This window comes from Zootoca vivipara, chromosome Z2 (genome assembly GCF_965207765.1).
Source record: "Zootoca vivipara chromosome Z2, rZooViv2.hap1.1, whole genome shotgun sequence".
Classification (NCBI taxonomy): Eukaryota; Metazoa; Chordata; class Lepidosauria; order Squamata; family Lacertidae; genus Zootoca; species Zootoca vivipara.
The window spans coordinates 26,832,767-26,848,678 of NC_142585.1; the positions used below are offsets into that span (position 1 = coordinate 26,832,767).

Below are 15,912 nucleotides of genomic sequence, written 5' to 3' on the forward strand. Positions count from 1 at the left end.
TTGTGTGAACCAATAGTTGGTGGAGGCAAGAACCACAAATTGTGAAGGAGGCAGGAGCTCCTCTTTTTTCCTTCCAGAAAGGAGGCAGGGGCTGAAGAGGGGAGGGAGGGAGTAAAACACCCATTGCCTTGGTTCAGTAAGGACAAGGAAAGGGCTTGTTGGGCAGGGCTGCCAAGAGGGAGAATGGGGGTATGAATGTACAGAGCCCACAGTGAACAGCAGCCCCCAAACCTACAGCTTTCATTTTAAAAAGTAATTCTCTTTGAGAATGAAAGTTACGGAACAAAATGTACAGATATCTTTCTAAGTGATTGGAATCCTTAGTTTATATTTCACAAACACTATGTTGCACAAAGCTCTCACAAAACGATATATTCTCACACACATAGCTTTGTGCAACTTGCTCTCCTTTCGTTCAATATACATTACTCTATTCTACTGTCTTTTGACTATATATATAGCACAAAGTAACTGTAATTTTTATATGGCATTTGATCCAAATTTTGTCATATAGAGGTTGTAGCTTTTAATTCATTTGATGAAGCATTCTTATAGAAAGATCCATAATCTCCGCACTCCAATCTCCACTAAACAAAAAAAAAAAAACACTCTAGGAAAACGCATCTCACTCATTTGCACTCCTAACGACCACTGGACATAATTAGCTGTGACAAATACAAAGAGAGGATGCCGGAAGAAAGAGAGCAGTAGCTCCGCGCTTTGCATTGTGGGCCTTGTAGTCTTGGCCGCCTAAGTGAGCCTGGACCGCTATTACAATCTGAACTCGAAGTCCCGAGAGGTCTCGCTCTCCCCTACCGCAGTCTTTGCGCTCAGAAGCACGGTCGGGGCGGCTACATTGTGTCTATTGTATTGGATTTTCCTTTCTCCCTCCTCTTTGCCTCCTATTATTTTGTTCATTTCCACGGGAGGTTAAAATCGCAAATGAGAAAGCATGGCTGATGAACAGGAAATCATGTGCAAACTTGAAAGCATCAAAGAGATCAGGTAAGGCTTTCGTTGTCTGTGTGCCGTTTTTAGAAAGGATGGTGATATATAGCCCGATTCCACGCATGTTTACTCCGAATGCAACCCTTCTGTGTCTAGCGTGGTTTACTTCCAGGAAAATGCGTGCGTCGGACTGCAGCTTAATTTCTCCCCGCCCCCGTTTTCTTTTTCCACTGTGAAAGAGTGACTAATTTATGCTCGTGTAAAAGTAGCTACTATGAATGTCACACAAAAGGTCCATTGGGTTTTAAAGGGAGCTTCTTTTGAGAGCAACAGACGGGGGACAGGGGAGGCGGCCCCAGACTGACTTATCATGAATCCACATAGAATATGCACAGCGGAATTGTGGACCATACATTTGCAGAAAATCGTCCATTATTATCATTATAATTGCTTTGTATCAGCCTCTACCAACCTAGTCCCCTCCAGATGTTAAACTATAACTCCCACCAGCCTCAGCCAGCATAGGGAGTTAGAGTTGTAGTCCAATAACATCTGGAGGGCACCTGGTTGGCAAAAGCTGTTCTGTGTTAAAGTCTGCCTTGCTACATTCGTTTTCGAAGAATGCCTCAGGAAACAAATTAATAAGCCTGATGCTGTGCATGCTTACTCAGGAAGAAGTCCCACTGGGTTCAGTAAGGCTTGCTCCCTTGTAACTGGGTTTTGGAAACAGTAATTTTTTAAGCAACATAAAGCAGTTCCTGGATGAGCAGCTCTGACAATGAACAAAGTTGGAAGATAGATTTCTAAGTTGAAGATGTGATTCCTCCTAAGCTAAAACACTTTTGGAAATGGTCAAGGTAGAAGGCAGGTGAATTTAGGCATATCCTTGCCAAGAGAGGATGAGGCAGAATTTGTACTGTATTGGGGAAACCTTCATTACAAGTTTTTATCTGCCTAACACAGGTGTTGCTTCCAGATGACCTGTTTGTTGAACATTCATCCTGATTTGTTTGCACAAGTTTGCAGGGAGGTTTAGTCACCAGATATTTATTGAGCATTTATTCTGATTTGTTTACAGAGAAGTTATTTGACATTGTGCCTATCCCACACATTCCAGTGCAAAAAAGTTTGATTTGGGGGAGGAAGCAGTTTTGTGCAGGAGTTCCAAATAAACTTTAATTTCACAACCTATGCAATTTGCCTGTATGCGATTGAATCTCACCAAAAAATAGTGTCATTCTAGATGCACACTGTGTTTCCCTTCTGTGGAAAAGAGAAGGGCCTTGGTAAATATAGGGATGCAAAGCATAGTCAGTTTTATTTCCTTTGTCTTATTTGCAGGGGGATCAACTCCCCTCCTTATTAAGGGAGTAGATTGCACATTGGAGACACACAAAAGAAAATAATAATGGATGAGCACAGCTGCTGCAGTTTTCTAAAGCCTCCCTCCAACACACACACACACACACACACACACACACACACACACACACACACACAGCTGGGAATGCCCACCCTTCCATGCAATGGAACATTTTACATTTTTATAAAGTGGACAGTAGTGCATGTTACTGCTTGCATGTTACTGGTTGCAAAGCACCATTCCTCTTTCACTTTTAATGTGGTGTTTTATATAATATGAACATCATGCTCTTCTTATTGTTTCATTTACCTTGTCATATCTTTTTGTGAAGGCAGAGTCACATTTTGAAATGGACCATAGGAAGCTGCCTCATACTGAATCAGACCAGAATGCCAACACAGTTGCCAACACTGATTGGCAGCAAGTCCCCAGGATTTCAGGCAGGGAGTCTCTCCAAGCCCTACCTGGAGATGCCAGGGGTTGAACTTCTGGCCTTCTGTATGCAAGGAAGGTGCTCTAGCTCTGTTGCTCTAGCGCTGTTGTATTAACCTATAAAATCCTAAGCAATTTGGGCCAGGCTCCTTGAAAGATTGCTTTCTCCAATGCATACATGTTTGGATCTTGAGATCTTCTGTACAGGGGTAGCCAACGTGCTCTCCCAGTTTTGGACTACAACTCCCATAATTCATAAATATTACCTGTGCTGGCCAGTGCTGATTATGTTGTAGTCTACAACTTCTGGGTAGCTGCCTCTGTTCTACAGAGATCCAATTTATTTGTATCTAGTCATCAGAGCATGAAAAAACAAAAGTCTGTTCTACAGAGGGCCTTTTCCAGGGTCTCCTGTCCTCAGCCTCTAACAAAGTGAGGCAGGTGGTTACTGGGGAGAGGACCTTTTCGATGGTAGCACCCTCTTTAACAGAAAGCGCTCCCCATACACTTGCCTTTAAAGGTGTCATTTCTGTGATTCCAAGGAACTCCTCCAGGGGTCTTGTTTATTGAGATTTCATCCTGATTTCCTTGTTGGGTACATATAAGATTTTCTCCTATTCACCCCACTCTTTCCAGTGCATTTTCCCATCACTTTTCAACCTGCAGAAAGACCATTTCTTTGTTGTGCTACGGTGGCAGAACTCTTTAATCCAATTTAACTGCATAAATCCCTCACACAAAAAATTGACAATCTGGAGGCACTCTGTACCTTTTATTTACAGTAGGCACATTTGTCTGGTGGGTTAGATTCTGACACCACACTTCCCTCATGCTGGATTACAAAAAAATGCTGTTGTGTTTATGATTTCAGATGGATTTTAATGTTCTATAATTAACTTCAGAGTTTTTATTGTGTCAGATTTGAATTGTGCTTGGATTTCTAACACAAAATACCCAGAGAATCTAGTTATACAGCCAGCTCAAGAATTCCCAAAATAAAAGTGAAACACCATGGGAGTGAGTTTTTAGGCATGATTTGCAAGAGGAGTGTGTGTGTGTTACATTGATGGATGAAGGAGGAGATACTGATCGTTCTATAGCTTTTTCATTATTATTATTATTATTATTATTATTATTATTATTATTTTGAAGACTATTCTGGCTTCTAATGTCCAAAGCTCTCCTCTTCTTATTTAAGGGTGGGTTATTATAACCCACTGGGTACAGATTTACTTGTAGGGATAACACAGGGCTTTACAAGTAGCCTTGGATGAAAAGTTGACCCAGGAACAGAGAAGGGCATAGGGGAAAATCAAAACTGATAAATTAATGGCAAATTGTTATTATTTTATTCAGTTTCTAACAACAGCGACTTGACCGAAAGCTCCCCCCTTCCCAGGTTTCCTTCTCTCTTAGTTATGATCCTCTGTTGTACCTTAGTTCCTCCTCTGACATCCTAGTTGTGCTAGAGGTAGCCTAAACTTTTCTCTCTTTTTCCATTTCTTCTATCATTGTAAAGAACACTATTTTCCCCAAAGAGATGAACCCTCTGAATATATAGGGCTGGCAGAAATGTGACCGGAAATATGGTCTACTCTGAATGGCAGGAAACCTCCCCCCCCCAATGTCTCGTGTAGACTCCTGCCCTCCTGTTGGTGGAGATGATGCAATAAATTGAACTTGGGACTCTTCTGAAGAGAAACCAGTCATTTTGTCACTGAGCTCAGGATTTTCTCTCCTTCTGCCACTGTGCTACATGTTCCATTCTGAACAAAAAGATGGCATTGCTGCAAGTCTTCATCCTCCCATTTCTTCTGAGCTGCGGCAAAATGTGCTGGGGAGACCAGGAAAAGTGTGTGCAAAAGTGTGCTCTTTTGTTCAATGTGTTCTTGGAAGTGTTGAGTGCATGAGGCTTGAGAGAAGGGGGCGACAGAGCTGATGGCAGAGCCATTACGGCATTGTAGGCTGCAGGTGACGCCGTAATGAGAACAGGGACGGCATCTCTCTGATCATTTCCACTGCAGCTGAGGAGGCCCATGCAGAGCTAGGTGGCAAAAAATATGATACGACTCCATTTTCTCCTGTTGTTGAAGCCTTGGTGCTAATGATGTGCTGTAAAGGGAAAGAGAGGTGCAACAGAAGCAGTGCAGAAAATGGAAATCTAGAAGTTAATGTGTATGGAGCAGGTTTCACCAGGCAGAGGCTACAAAGAAGAGTTGGCTGCCTTAGATGTGGTGGTGCTGGGAACTGAGTTCCAACAGGGTAGGGTTAGAGCTAAGTGGTGAAGCACCTGCTTTACACGCAGAAAGTCCCAGGTTCAATCCTTGCCATCTCCAGGCAGGGCTAGTGAAGACTCCTGCTTATCAAAGTGGAGAGCCACTGCCAGTCAGTGCAGACAGCTCTGAGCTAGATGGCCCCAACTTGGTATAGGCAACTTCCTATGCTCATAAGTAGAGCCCTGTTATTCCAAAGGCCCAGCTAGTCCAGCATTCTTTTCCCACAGTGGCCAACAAGATGCCTAGAGGAAGCTTATAAGGTTATCAGCACAATAGCACTCTCCCATTCATGTTCCCCTAAAACTGGTACTCAGGAATACTGCCTCTGATACTGGAAGCATCAATGCTTTTTCTTCCCTGCTAAGTCACTGAGTTGTGCCCAAATATCTTGCATTAAGTAATCTGTTAAGCAAGAAATGAACCATGTGCCGTTAGATATGTTGGTTGTACATTTGACATGCCAGTCAGTTGACTGGTCAAAAATTGCCAAATTGCATTTGAAGCAAAAAATGGCAGCTACATATGTGGCATCTGCCCTTTAAATTTTCAAGTTTTTAAGCAAACTTTAACTCTTCATATCCTGACTTGATTGGAAACCATTAAACATTGTTTCCCAGTTGGGTGTAAGAGGAAGCCATGGTTGACTGTAGATTTGGGGGTTGTTTTGTATGAAGCAGGGAATGACGCAGGAGCAAAGGGGCTGCATGTGTGAAGGTTGTGCATCTCTCTGCGTATGACGCCCAGATTTGAACGTAGCCAAAGCTTCAAATCATGGCCATTCTATGTCCCTGCTGCCAAAACCCACTTTCTTTGGAGCTCAGCCTCATCACCTGACATTTATGACTGTGGTTGGAATGATTTAAATGCCTCTTGGCAAACAGGAAATGCCACCTCAGCTTTACTTTGATATTTTCTGTGCATTTGTGCCTGTGGGTGTCCCCTCCCTCCCCCCTTCCCCAGAAACAAGACTTTGCAAATGGAGAAGATCAAGGCCCGCTTGAAGGCTGAATTCGAGGCTCTGGAATCTGAGGAAAGGCACCTCAAGGAATACAAACAGGAGATGGACCTCCTGCTGCAGGAGAAAATGGCTCATGTGGAGGAACTGAGACTCATCCATGCTGACATCAATGTTGTAAGTGACAGCCAGGCATGGTAGTAATGAGTTTTCATGATCATTAGAGTTGCAGTCTTATGCATGCTTAGTACTTACCTGGGAGTAAGCATGACTTTTGCATTCGTTGGGTGTACCTCTGAGTAACCTGGCATAGTGTGAAAGCTTATCTACTACTAAAGTTGTGCTTTCCCCCTTAGATGCTACTCCTCAGAAACGTGTGCTTCATTTGCTTCCCTGACCTGGTTGCAAAAAAATGTTGTCTGTCCAAGATTTGTTATTTCACTTTCCCCCCTGACAGGTTAGGCAGAAAGGAACTCAGAGCAACTTTTATGTGAACAGAAAATTCAACTATGGAACTTTCTGTCACTGTGCAAAAAGGTGGTAGAGAAGATGTTATGTTAATTATTTATTATCTTGCTACAATGCTTGATGTGGGGCGGAGTGGGGAGGAGAGAGAGGGACAAAGAGTGAGAGAGAAAGAAATGTTGAGGTCTAGAATCCTGACCAATACGAATATTATTGTTAATATTTTATGGCACCATCAATGTATTTTATGTACTCACTATGAGAGGATAGCTCAGCACTGGGGAAATGACAGAAGAAGGGGAAACAGTAATAAACAGGAAATGAATTTGTACAGGGAATCTTATTCAGCCAACTCTCTGGTTCCTGATACTGCAGCAGTCCACAAACATCTCTTCACAACCATAAGACCTAGAAACTTGATTTTTAAAATTGAGGTTCTCAGGGCATTGACTTCAGCTTCTGTTCCCACAACCTGTGCTGTTTCTGCACTCCTGCAGATTCCAGCATGGACTTTCTGTATCCCAGATGACTCTCCTTATCACAGTTTCATTGGTCTCTTTTAAATATTCACATGAATGTAAAAACCTTAACATTGTGTGGGCCCCCTAGTGCTTTTGTTGCAGCTGCATTTCAGGTGGGGCTGGACAAACCTAATGAATGCTGCCTTGTTCCTTCTCCAGATGGAGAACACAATCAAGCAGTCGGAGAATGACCTCAATAAGCTCTTGGAGTCTACCCGCCGTTTGCATGAGGAGTACAAGCCTCTGAAGGAGCATGTGGATGCCTTGAGGATGACTCTGGGCTTGCAGAGGCTGCCAGATTTGTGTGAGGAGGAAGAGAAGCTCTCCCTTGAGTAAGCTGACACATTACTTGTTAAAAGCTTGGGCACCTGCTTTCTGGTCCTGAGAGGCAAACAGCTTCTCAAGCACAATGAAGAGGGGATGTATATACAGGGTGCTGTGATGGACTATGTCCAGTATTCTGAAGGCCCTTTGGATCTCTCTTTGCTTGAGGATCATGCTTTTGGAGGTTTTATTTATTGAAAACAGAAACTCTTATAGCAAAACATTCTGGCTTCTGCATTTATCAATTGCTTTGACAAATATGATACTATCCCCAAGCCAGCAATTATAGAGCTTTGAGAATGGAATGCTCAGAAGACCCTCCTTCGCCGAAGCCTAGAAATGGTTGAGGCCATGCTGTGTTAATGTGTCCAGCATGTGCATCCAGAAGTTCTCCCTTTATTGGATCTGCTGACATCTCTAAAGCAATTATTGAGAAGTCTGCCTGGCTGTGCTTCTCAGAACTGAAGTGTTTAGTAACAGCAAGGGGGTCCAATATGCGGCCCTTGGGGCCTTTTTGTGACCCTTGGCAACATTTTACACCCACCCACCCACTTGCAGCTCTCACATTGCCTTCCCAAAGCCTAGATAGCACTTCCCTAGCCTTGGCAAGGAGGTGGGAGGGATTGAGGACCCTGCCAGAGCCTCAAGCATGCTTCCCAAAACTCAGCACCTCACTTAGCCAGCTTTGGGAAGGCAGCAAGAGGGTTTCACTTCCCCTAAGTACTCTTGCGGTCCATTTGGTATGGAAAGTTGGACCACCCTGAGTCACAGGTTGCTCCACATGTGTGTGTGTAAAAATTGCTTATTTGTGGTTTCTAAAATGTCTGTGTAGGTCGCTTGTAGTTTTACCTATGTACTGGACATGACATATTGCAGTTCTGCGTTCGATGCTATGGATTGAATTACCCAGTACCTGTAGGTGATGTCCTGTTTGATGCAATATGTTCTACCCATCCTGGTGCTTTTGAAAGTAGCTGTCTGAAGGAGACACACACAGGTGATGGAATGACAAGGAGGAGATCCAGGATTGCTGATAGATGGCTTAAGTACAGCTCTCACTAATACTTTGCATAGATTGGGAAGCTGCTGTAATGGGACACTTGCTGATGGCATGCAGTTTAGAGTTTGCCAACTGCGAGTAGCTTTCTCTGATTGCCAGGTGATAGTTAGGAGATGCTGGATGGAAATCTACCACAAATGGTATACACGGTTCTTTGTTAGCTGACACCTCATTTTGACAGAGAGATTTCCATCTAGCATTCTAACATCAAGAGTCTTCCTACTGATATCAGAGATACAGAGAAGCACCTGTAGGGATGAAAGGAGAAGCAGTCTATTCAATACCTGAACTGTACACTTTATACTTCACATGATATATTTTGAAGATAGTAGTTCAAAAACTTTAGGAACAGGTACTCAGGATGGAACATGACACCTGACACATGGCAGGTGTTCAAAATGGCAGCTCTGAGTTGACTACTCCTAGAAGTTGAATATTCCCCATAATATTTTGGAAGAATCTTTGGCCTCATCTGCCCTATACATTTAAAGCAGTATCAGACAACTTTAAAATGTCATGGCTTCCTCCAAAGAATCCTGGGAGCTGTAGTTTGTCCCAGCCTTGTGCCCTCCAGATGTTTCAGACTACAGCTTCCATCAGCTTGTGCTAGCTGGGTCTGATGGGAATTGTAGTCAAAAACGTCTGGAGTGCACCAGGTCAGTGAAGGCTAACGTAAGCTCCCCGAGAGAATCAGAGTGGCAATAATTCTGCATAGCCTGTATAAGTTTTTCTTCTTTGTTTAGCTACTTCGAAAAGCAGAAAGCTGAATGGCAAACAGAACCACAGGAACCTCCTATCCCAGAATCTTTGGCTGCAGCTGCAGCTGCTGCTCAACAGCTACAGGTGGCCAGGAAACAGGACACCAGACAGACAGCAACATTCAGACAGCAACCCCCACCCATGAAGGTAAGGACACACCTTTTGGGTCACTGGTGGTCAGGCAATTCAGCAGCAAAACAGCACATTGTGGCACCCTTCACCTTCCAGAAATTTTAGAGCACAATTCCTGATATACAGTTCTTTCACATAAGTCATGGATCATGCGTCAGTTCACAGAATAAATTCTAAGTATAAAACTCTAGGTTATTAGTCAGCATTTCCTCTCCACAGGCCCTCTTGAGATGTGGGAGGGGAAACTTTCCCCTTTATTCACAAATGCAAAAAAAGAGAAATCCGCAGTTCATCAGAATTATCCATTTTTGTAACCCCTTTCACTGCTCCTCTACGTCTCATGAGATGGTCTGAGAAAACCACTTCCCATACATTATTGATCCAATAATCCCCTCTTTCCATGACCGATGTTGCACAATTTCAAGCTGGGCTGCAGTTAATAAAAGACATACTAATTCCTTATGCTGAAGAGATTTCTAATATTAATGTTAAGAGAATGCAGCACAAGTGTTGGGGCTGGCTCTACAGGTTGGCTATTGTTTCAAATACCTTATGCCAGAATGCTTGTGCTACCTCATGCCTCCACTGTATATGGAAATATGAGCCTATGTTGCCACACTCTATCCAGCCTTGTTTATTTTCGCAAGCTTAGACATGGCCCTGGGCCATCATAGAATAAACTAAGAGATGTTTCTTGCAAGTGATTGCACTTTGTGTGATGAGGAAGTCTTTCTTTCATCTGTCCTGTAACCTCCTGCTGCCAGTTGTTTTAGAAAAATAACTACCAGACTTTTAGAGGACATCTGAAGGCAGCCCTGTTTAGGGAGGCTTTTAATGTTTAATCGATTATTTTATTTTATTTTTCTGTTGGAAGCCGCTGGGGAAACCCAGCCAGATGGGCGGGGTATAAATAATAATAATAATAATAATAATAATAATAATAATTATTATTATTATTATTATTATTATTAATCAGGCTCTTGAGTTCTAGTATTATGAGAGAGTTCCTCACAGTTGACTTCTGAGGAAACTTGGCCAGGCTGTGTCTGGATGGAACCATCAAGGTGAAGAAGCTGCTCACCCTGGCTTTCCAGGGAAAAACCACTTTCCTAATGGGATGGTTTTATTGTATTTCAGGCTTGCTTGTCGTGCCACCAGCAGATCCATCGGAATGCACCAATTTGCCCTCTCTGCAAAGCCAAAAGCCGCTCTCGGAATCCAAAGAAACCCAAGAGGAAGCAAGACGAATAAAACCTGCCATGGAAGTTTGTGACCCAACCATACCCCAGCCATGCCCCATTTTTCAGTAGAACCATAAATGTGACCAGCGTCCACCCGAGTGCAAAATTACAAGCCTGACTTTAGCTTTTGCTTCTGTTTATCATGATGTTAAGCACAACTGTTTCATTTGGACCTTATTTTCATCTTTTGATTTTCTGCTTTATAGGAAGTTATTAAGAGGCAATGGTGCTACAGTTTGTGACATGTTGGTCATCCCACCATTTGGACTCCTGCACACAAGTAGAACTTGTACCACCCTCAGGCTGAAGAACACCTGGTACAGAGAAAACAAAAGCTTTTATCTGATCAGCGATAACATGCTTAATGTTGTAGAAAAACAAACTGAATGGTTTTCTACTCAGCTTGCTAAAATATCTTCGTTTTCCATTCCACGTTTCATTTCCATTCCTCCACTAATTTTGTATCAAACCTTTATGCTAGTTTCCAGAGATGAAGAGTCTTTAAGTGGGCAAAACTGCGTATGTCTGATTTTATGGGAAGTGTGTCTTTACTCACCCATTCCTCTTCCAGTTATAATCAGGGGTATATGTTAAGGGAATCAGTATTCTGCACTACCTGGAAACACTGATCAATTATCTTATCTGTTCATGTAAACTTGCATTCGAGTGTGCTATTATTTGCAATTTTTACTATTTGGACAATGCACCCCATTTTTGCTAATCATGGGGAGGGCCAAGGAGCCTGTACACAGGCTTGCCTTGTGGCTTAGGAAAATACTATTCAACCACTATTTCGGCATCCAATGTTTTAGCAAATATTGCCCACACAAAGAAATTTTTTTATATGTTTTCAACGTTAAGGACGTAGGCACTTGCTGAAAAAAAGCTGAAACTTGCAATTCTGCAATACTTTTTGTGCTCCTGCAGAGACATAGGAAGTTGATTTTCACCAGGTGGCTATGTTCCCCCTCCACTGTTGGAGGCAGTATGCCTGTGAATACCAGTTGCTGGGAACTGCAAGTGGGGAGAGTGCTGTTGTGCTCAGGTTCTCCTTGTGGGCTCCTGCTGGGCATCTGGTTGAACACTGTGAGAACAGAGTGCTGGCCTTAGATCAGGCATAGGCAACCTTGGCTCTCCAGATGTTTTGGAACTACAACTCCCATGATCCCTAGCTAACAGGGCCAGTGGTCAGGGATCATGGGAGTTGTGGTTACAAAACATATGGGGAGCCAAGGTTGCCTATGCCTGCCTTAGATGGACCAGCCACCAGGCTCTTATTTTCAGGTTAGACTATTTGCTTCCTTAGCCCAGAATTGTGACTGACAGCCTGTGACAAGCAGGGTCCCCAACAGAGAAAGGCCTTTTCCCATCACTTGTTCCCTGTTCCCTTTTAATTTAGGAGGTGAAGAATCTCCCATCTGCAGGCCAAACATGGCCCCCTCTTTCCAACCTACAGGACTCTTCACCCCAGGCCGAACTCTCACCAGCCTTGATCTGTGCACACCTTGAGTGCTTTTGCATGACTGGAACCTACTCCTGATCCATGAGGATGCCTCTTGCTTGCCTGGTTGGTAGATGAAGAAAATTAGCTTACTGTACAAATGTAAGAGGCTCCTCTATTCTGCCCGTTTGGTCTGGCATGCAGTCCCAGGAAAGTTGCCCAGAAGGGAGTACAGCTTTATGGGTGAAAAGGTTCCATACCCCTCTTTTAACTGCAGATATCAGGGTTTGGACCTAGTGTCTTCTGCACTGGTGGTTTGCACTGGTGGCTACCACCTGAGTGATGCAAAATGAAGAAAAGTAAAGCATCCATTCATTTTGCTCAAGGAACGAGTGCAGGAAGCTGCCTTTTACTGAGTCAGACTACTTGTACAACTAGCTCAATTTTGCCTACACTGATTGACAGCAGCTGTCCAGGATTTAAGATAGCCCTCCCTGGCATAGCTGTCAACTTTCGGATTTGAAAATAAGGGATCAGGAGCATCACCTGTCCACTTTCGGATTTGAAAATAACAATCCAGGATAGCAGCGGGAAACGGCGCTGGAATAAGGGAATTTCCAGCAAAAAAAGGGAAAGTTGACAGCTGTGGCTTGGAATAAGGGAGTTTCCCGCAAAAAAGGGAGGGTTGGCAGCTATGCTCCCTGGAGATAGAACCTGGGATCTTCTGCATGCAAAACAGATGCTCTACCAATGAGCTACAGCATTTCCTCAGTAGTCTGCCCCCCCTTTTGCTCAGTAGTGTTGCTGTTACTTACCCCCTTCTAAACTCTCAACAGACAAGACTGAGTCAGCATCGAGACGTTTATTCAGAGTGGTGATGCCATGATGGCCAGATTAGTTCTCTGGCACGGACAAGTGTCAATGAGTTATTTTAACACAGTGAAGAGATAACTTTTGTTGTTCTTGGTAACATCAGCTACAAAGCAAGCAATATAAGTAGGCTATGTGATTTGAGTATTAACATTTGGGCTTACACTGCCCATGCACAGTCCAATGATTTATATAAAAGGCTATTCAGCATAAATGTAGGATTATAAATGTCTCTTTGCTTTACATTTGTGCAGTATTTTTTAAAAAGTGTGAATCTTTCAGATGCTTTTCATATTTCTAGTCCTTAGATGTAATGGGGGGAAGTATGTGGCCCTCCAGATGTTGCTAACTACAACTCCCATCATCCCTAATCATTGGGCATGCTTGGTGGGGCTGATGGCAGCTGGAGTCCAACAACATATGGAGGGCCACCGATTCCCCACCCCTAATATAATGGGATCAACTATTAGCCCTTTTATAGCCTAGAAAGAGTCTGATTTAGGAACAAGTGAGTATTGTTAACATTGGAAAAATGTTCTTTTCTGTTGCTACAGAGATGTCAAGAATAGCTATTAAAGGGACAGTGTATTAAAACACCATTTTTGTTTACCTATCCTGTTTCACATGCTGTTGGCATTGGGATTTTTGCATTTTTAAAAAATTTAATCAGAAACATATAGTGCAATAACATTAAAATAAAGCCAAGGAGAAAACAATACAATTGCATGAAAATCAAAATTACACACACACACACACACACACACACACACACACCGCAAATGTTGGTTGCACTCACAATTCCTGGAAAAAATAATTGTTGATTTGGATGGTAGTAACAAGTCCTTTAAAAAAGATTTCCTTTGTTCATAAATATTGGGATGTTGTCCTCATGTTCTTTTTTAAGAGTTCAGTTTAAGCTGAAAAGCTTCTAAGAATTCAAGATAGTAGCATATTTCAAAAAGGCATTTGAACATTGTTATCATCATTTATATATAAAATAAATTTTTGCTATGGTCGATAGCTATGGTCCTGATTTGACTATACCATAAATCCTTATTTAATCTCTAAGTATTCCCATTTTTAATTTATTTTATTGATAATCATCCTGGCAGCAAACAAAAAATATAAATTCATTTCTTTTTCCAAACTATTTGATTTGGCCCATCCCATATCCCCAATAATGCTAAATATAGGATTGGTATAAATTCTTGTTTGTTTATTTAAAAAATATTAAATAAATTTCTAGGAGCAGCATTTCATGAAAAACTTTCACTGAATGACATTCCCTCCATAATTGTAAATATGCACTCATTTGGGGGAGAGGTTGGTGATTATCACCAGTGGCACCTTAAAATGATCATAAGGGCCATTTCATGAATTCTTGCTGAAATTGATTTCATATGCCCCCTGCTGCATTTTCTTTTCCATTTTATGGGATCAGCATCATAACCTAAACCATTTCCCCCATATTTTTATAATTCCATTAGATCACCTGCGCCTCATTTTGTTAATATTTTATAAATTGGGGTCATGCATCCTTTGGCATTGAAATTATGTGCCAGTATCAGGTTTTTGGATGGTTGCAATTCTCTTTTTACTTGCTGTTTAATAATATATTTTACTATAAAGGAACGAACTCACCTAAGCTCAAGCCAAGAGTACTCTTACTCATTATTATTGCAGAAATTCTTAATTCTATAATATCCCTTTATTAACCTTTTTTTTAAAAAAAATTCTGGGTTCTATTATTATAGAACATGGGTTCTATTATTATAGATCAGTGGATGATGCAAATGGGAGTAAGCAAGGTCTTAATTGAAATTGGATGCTTCCATCTAGACTGCAAAATTGTAACTCGTTTTTATGAAAAGCTTTGAACCCAATTCTACATCCTTAAGGTTTTTTACTAAGGAAAAATGCTGCCAGGAATACATCTTGACTATCATTTTCCATACAGACCCCACACTTTAGCATCTTCTTTCTTTACTAATAGCAGAATTTGTCTTAATTGGTTTGCTTCATGATGTTAAATGAATATTGGGGATACCCCCCATCTCTTTTCATCTTTTGACTTTTAAAATTTGTGGTCTTCTCCCCTCAATATATAGTCTTCTATTAACTTTTGCCAAGAGTGTATTGCTTTAGTGGAAATAAAAATTTGTAAAGCCTGGAAAAGATATAGCACACTTGGATGCATTTTATTTGCTGCCATTTCCCCTAATAGATATGTGGATTTAGATCTACTTTTGATGCTGATATTTTTGGTAGACTCCCAGCTTTGAGTTCAGATTATGCTACGCTTCAGGTTGGATTCTGAAACCCAGTGACTTCTGAAGTGAGTCCCCCATGCTCTGAAATGATGTCTTGAATAGCCATTCAAATGTGCTATATAGCAGTGGTGGCCAACTTCCAAGAGACTGCGATCTACTCACAGAGTTAAAAACTGGCAGTGATCCCCCTTTTGGGGGGTTCAGGTCAAAGTTGTTGAGCTACTTTAGGGAATAGGAAAGTGACGCTGAGTGTTTTTTTTTAGGAAGGAAAGCCCTGTTTTTGGTGATTCAGGTCATTTTAGGGGTGCAGGGCAAAGATGTTGAGCTTTTCTTAGGGGAGACAAAGTGTTTTAGCTTCTTTGGGGGGAGCCACTGATCTACTGGTGATCTACCACAGACGTCCAGTGATCTACCGGTAGATCACGATCTACCTGTTGGACAAGCCTGCTATATAGAAAGAGCTCAGCCTATTGTACTCTCTGGGCCACTATTGTCACATATTGCAATGCAGTGATGCAAATTAATGATACCATCAACCCATCTGATGTGTTAGCAGCCTCTATGTATGTACCCCTTCATGGATCAATGCCTTGTCGTGGCGAAGGGGCTTGAATAACTCAGAGAAGCTATGAGCTATGCCATGCAGGGCCACCCAAGATGGACAGGTCATAGTGGAGAGTTTTGACTAAACGTGATCCACCTGGAGAAGGAACTGGCAAGCCACTCCAGTATCCCTGCCAAGAAAACTCCATGGACAAAGAATTATGGTGCTGGAGGAGACTCTTGAGAGTCCCATGGACTGCTAGAAGATCAAACCTATCCATTCTTAAGGAAATCAGCCCTGAGTGCTTCCTG

At 42.2% G+C, this 15,912-nt stretch overlaps 1 protein-coding gene across 1 annotated transcript; it reads left to right on the forward strand.

The window, feature by feature from the left end:
• The first annotated feature begins 744 nt into the window (after positions 1-744).
• Positions 745-14,966, forward strand: ZC4H2 (zinc finger C4H2-type containing). Its single transcript, XM_035114134.3, has 5 exons — positions 745-1,005; positions 5,980-6,151; positions 7,120-7,292; positions 9,088-9,250; positions 10,373-14,966. Exons 1-5 carry the CDS (start codon positions 953-955, stop codon positions 10,484-10,486), a joined length of 675 nt encoding a protein of 224 aa, XP_034970025.1. The 5' UTR covers positions 745-952; the 3' UTR covers positions 10,487-14,966.
• The last annotated feature ends 946 nt before the right edge of the window (positions 14,967-15,912 follow it).

Excerpts from the sequence above, each read along its gene's own strand:
- ZC4H2 (XM_035114134.3), top strand. The coding sequence starts at position 953 with ATGGCTGATGAACAGGAAATCATGTGCAAACTTGAAAGCATCAAAGAG. Across the intron at positions 6,152-7,119 it reads TCCATGCTGACATCAATGTT|ATGGAGAACACAATCAAGCA; the intron begins GTAAGTGACAGC and ends TTCCTTCTCCAG. Across the intron at positions 7,293-9,087 it reads GAAGAGAAGCTCTCCCTTGA|CTACTTCGAAAAGCAGAAAG; the intron begins GTAAGCTGACAC and ends TTCTTTGTTTAG.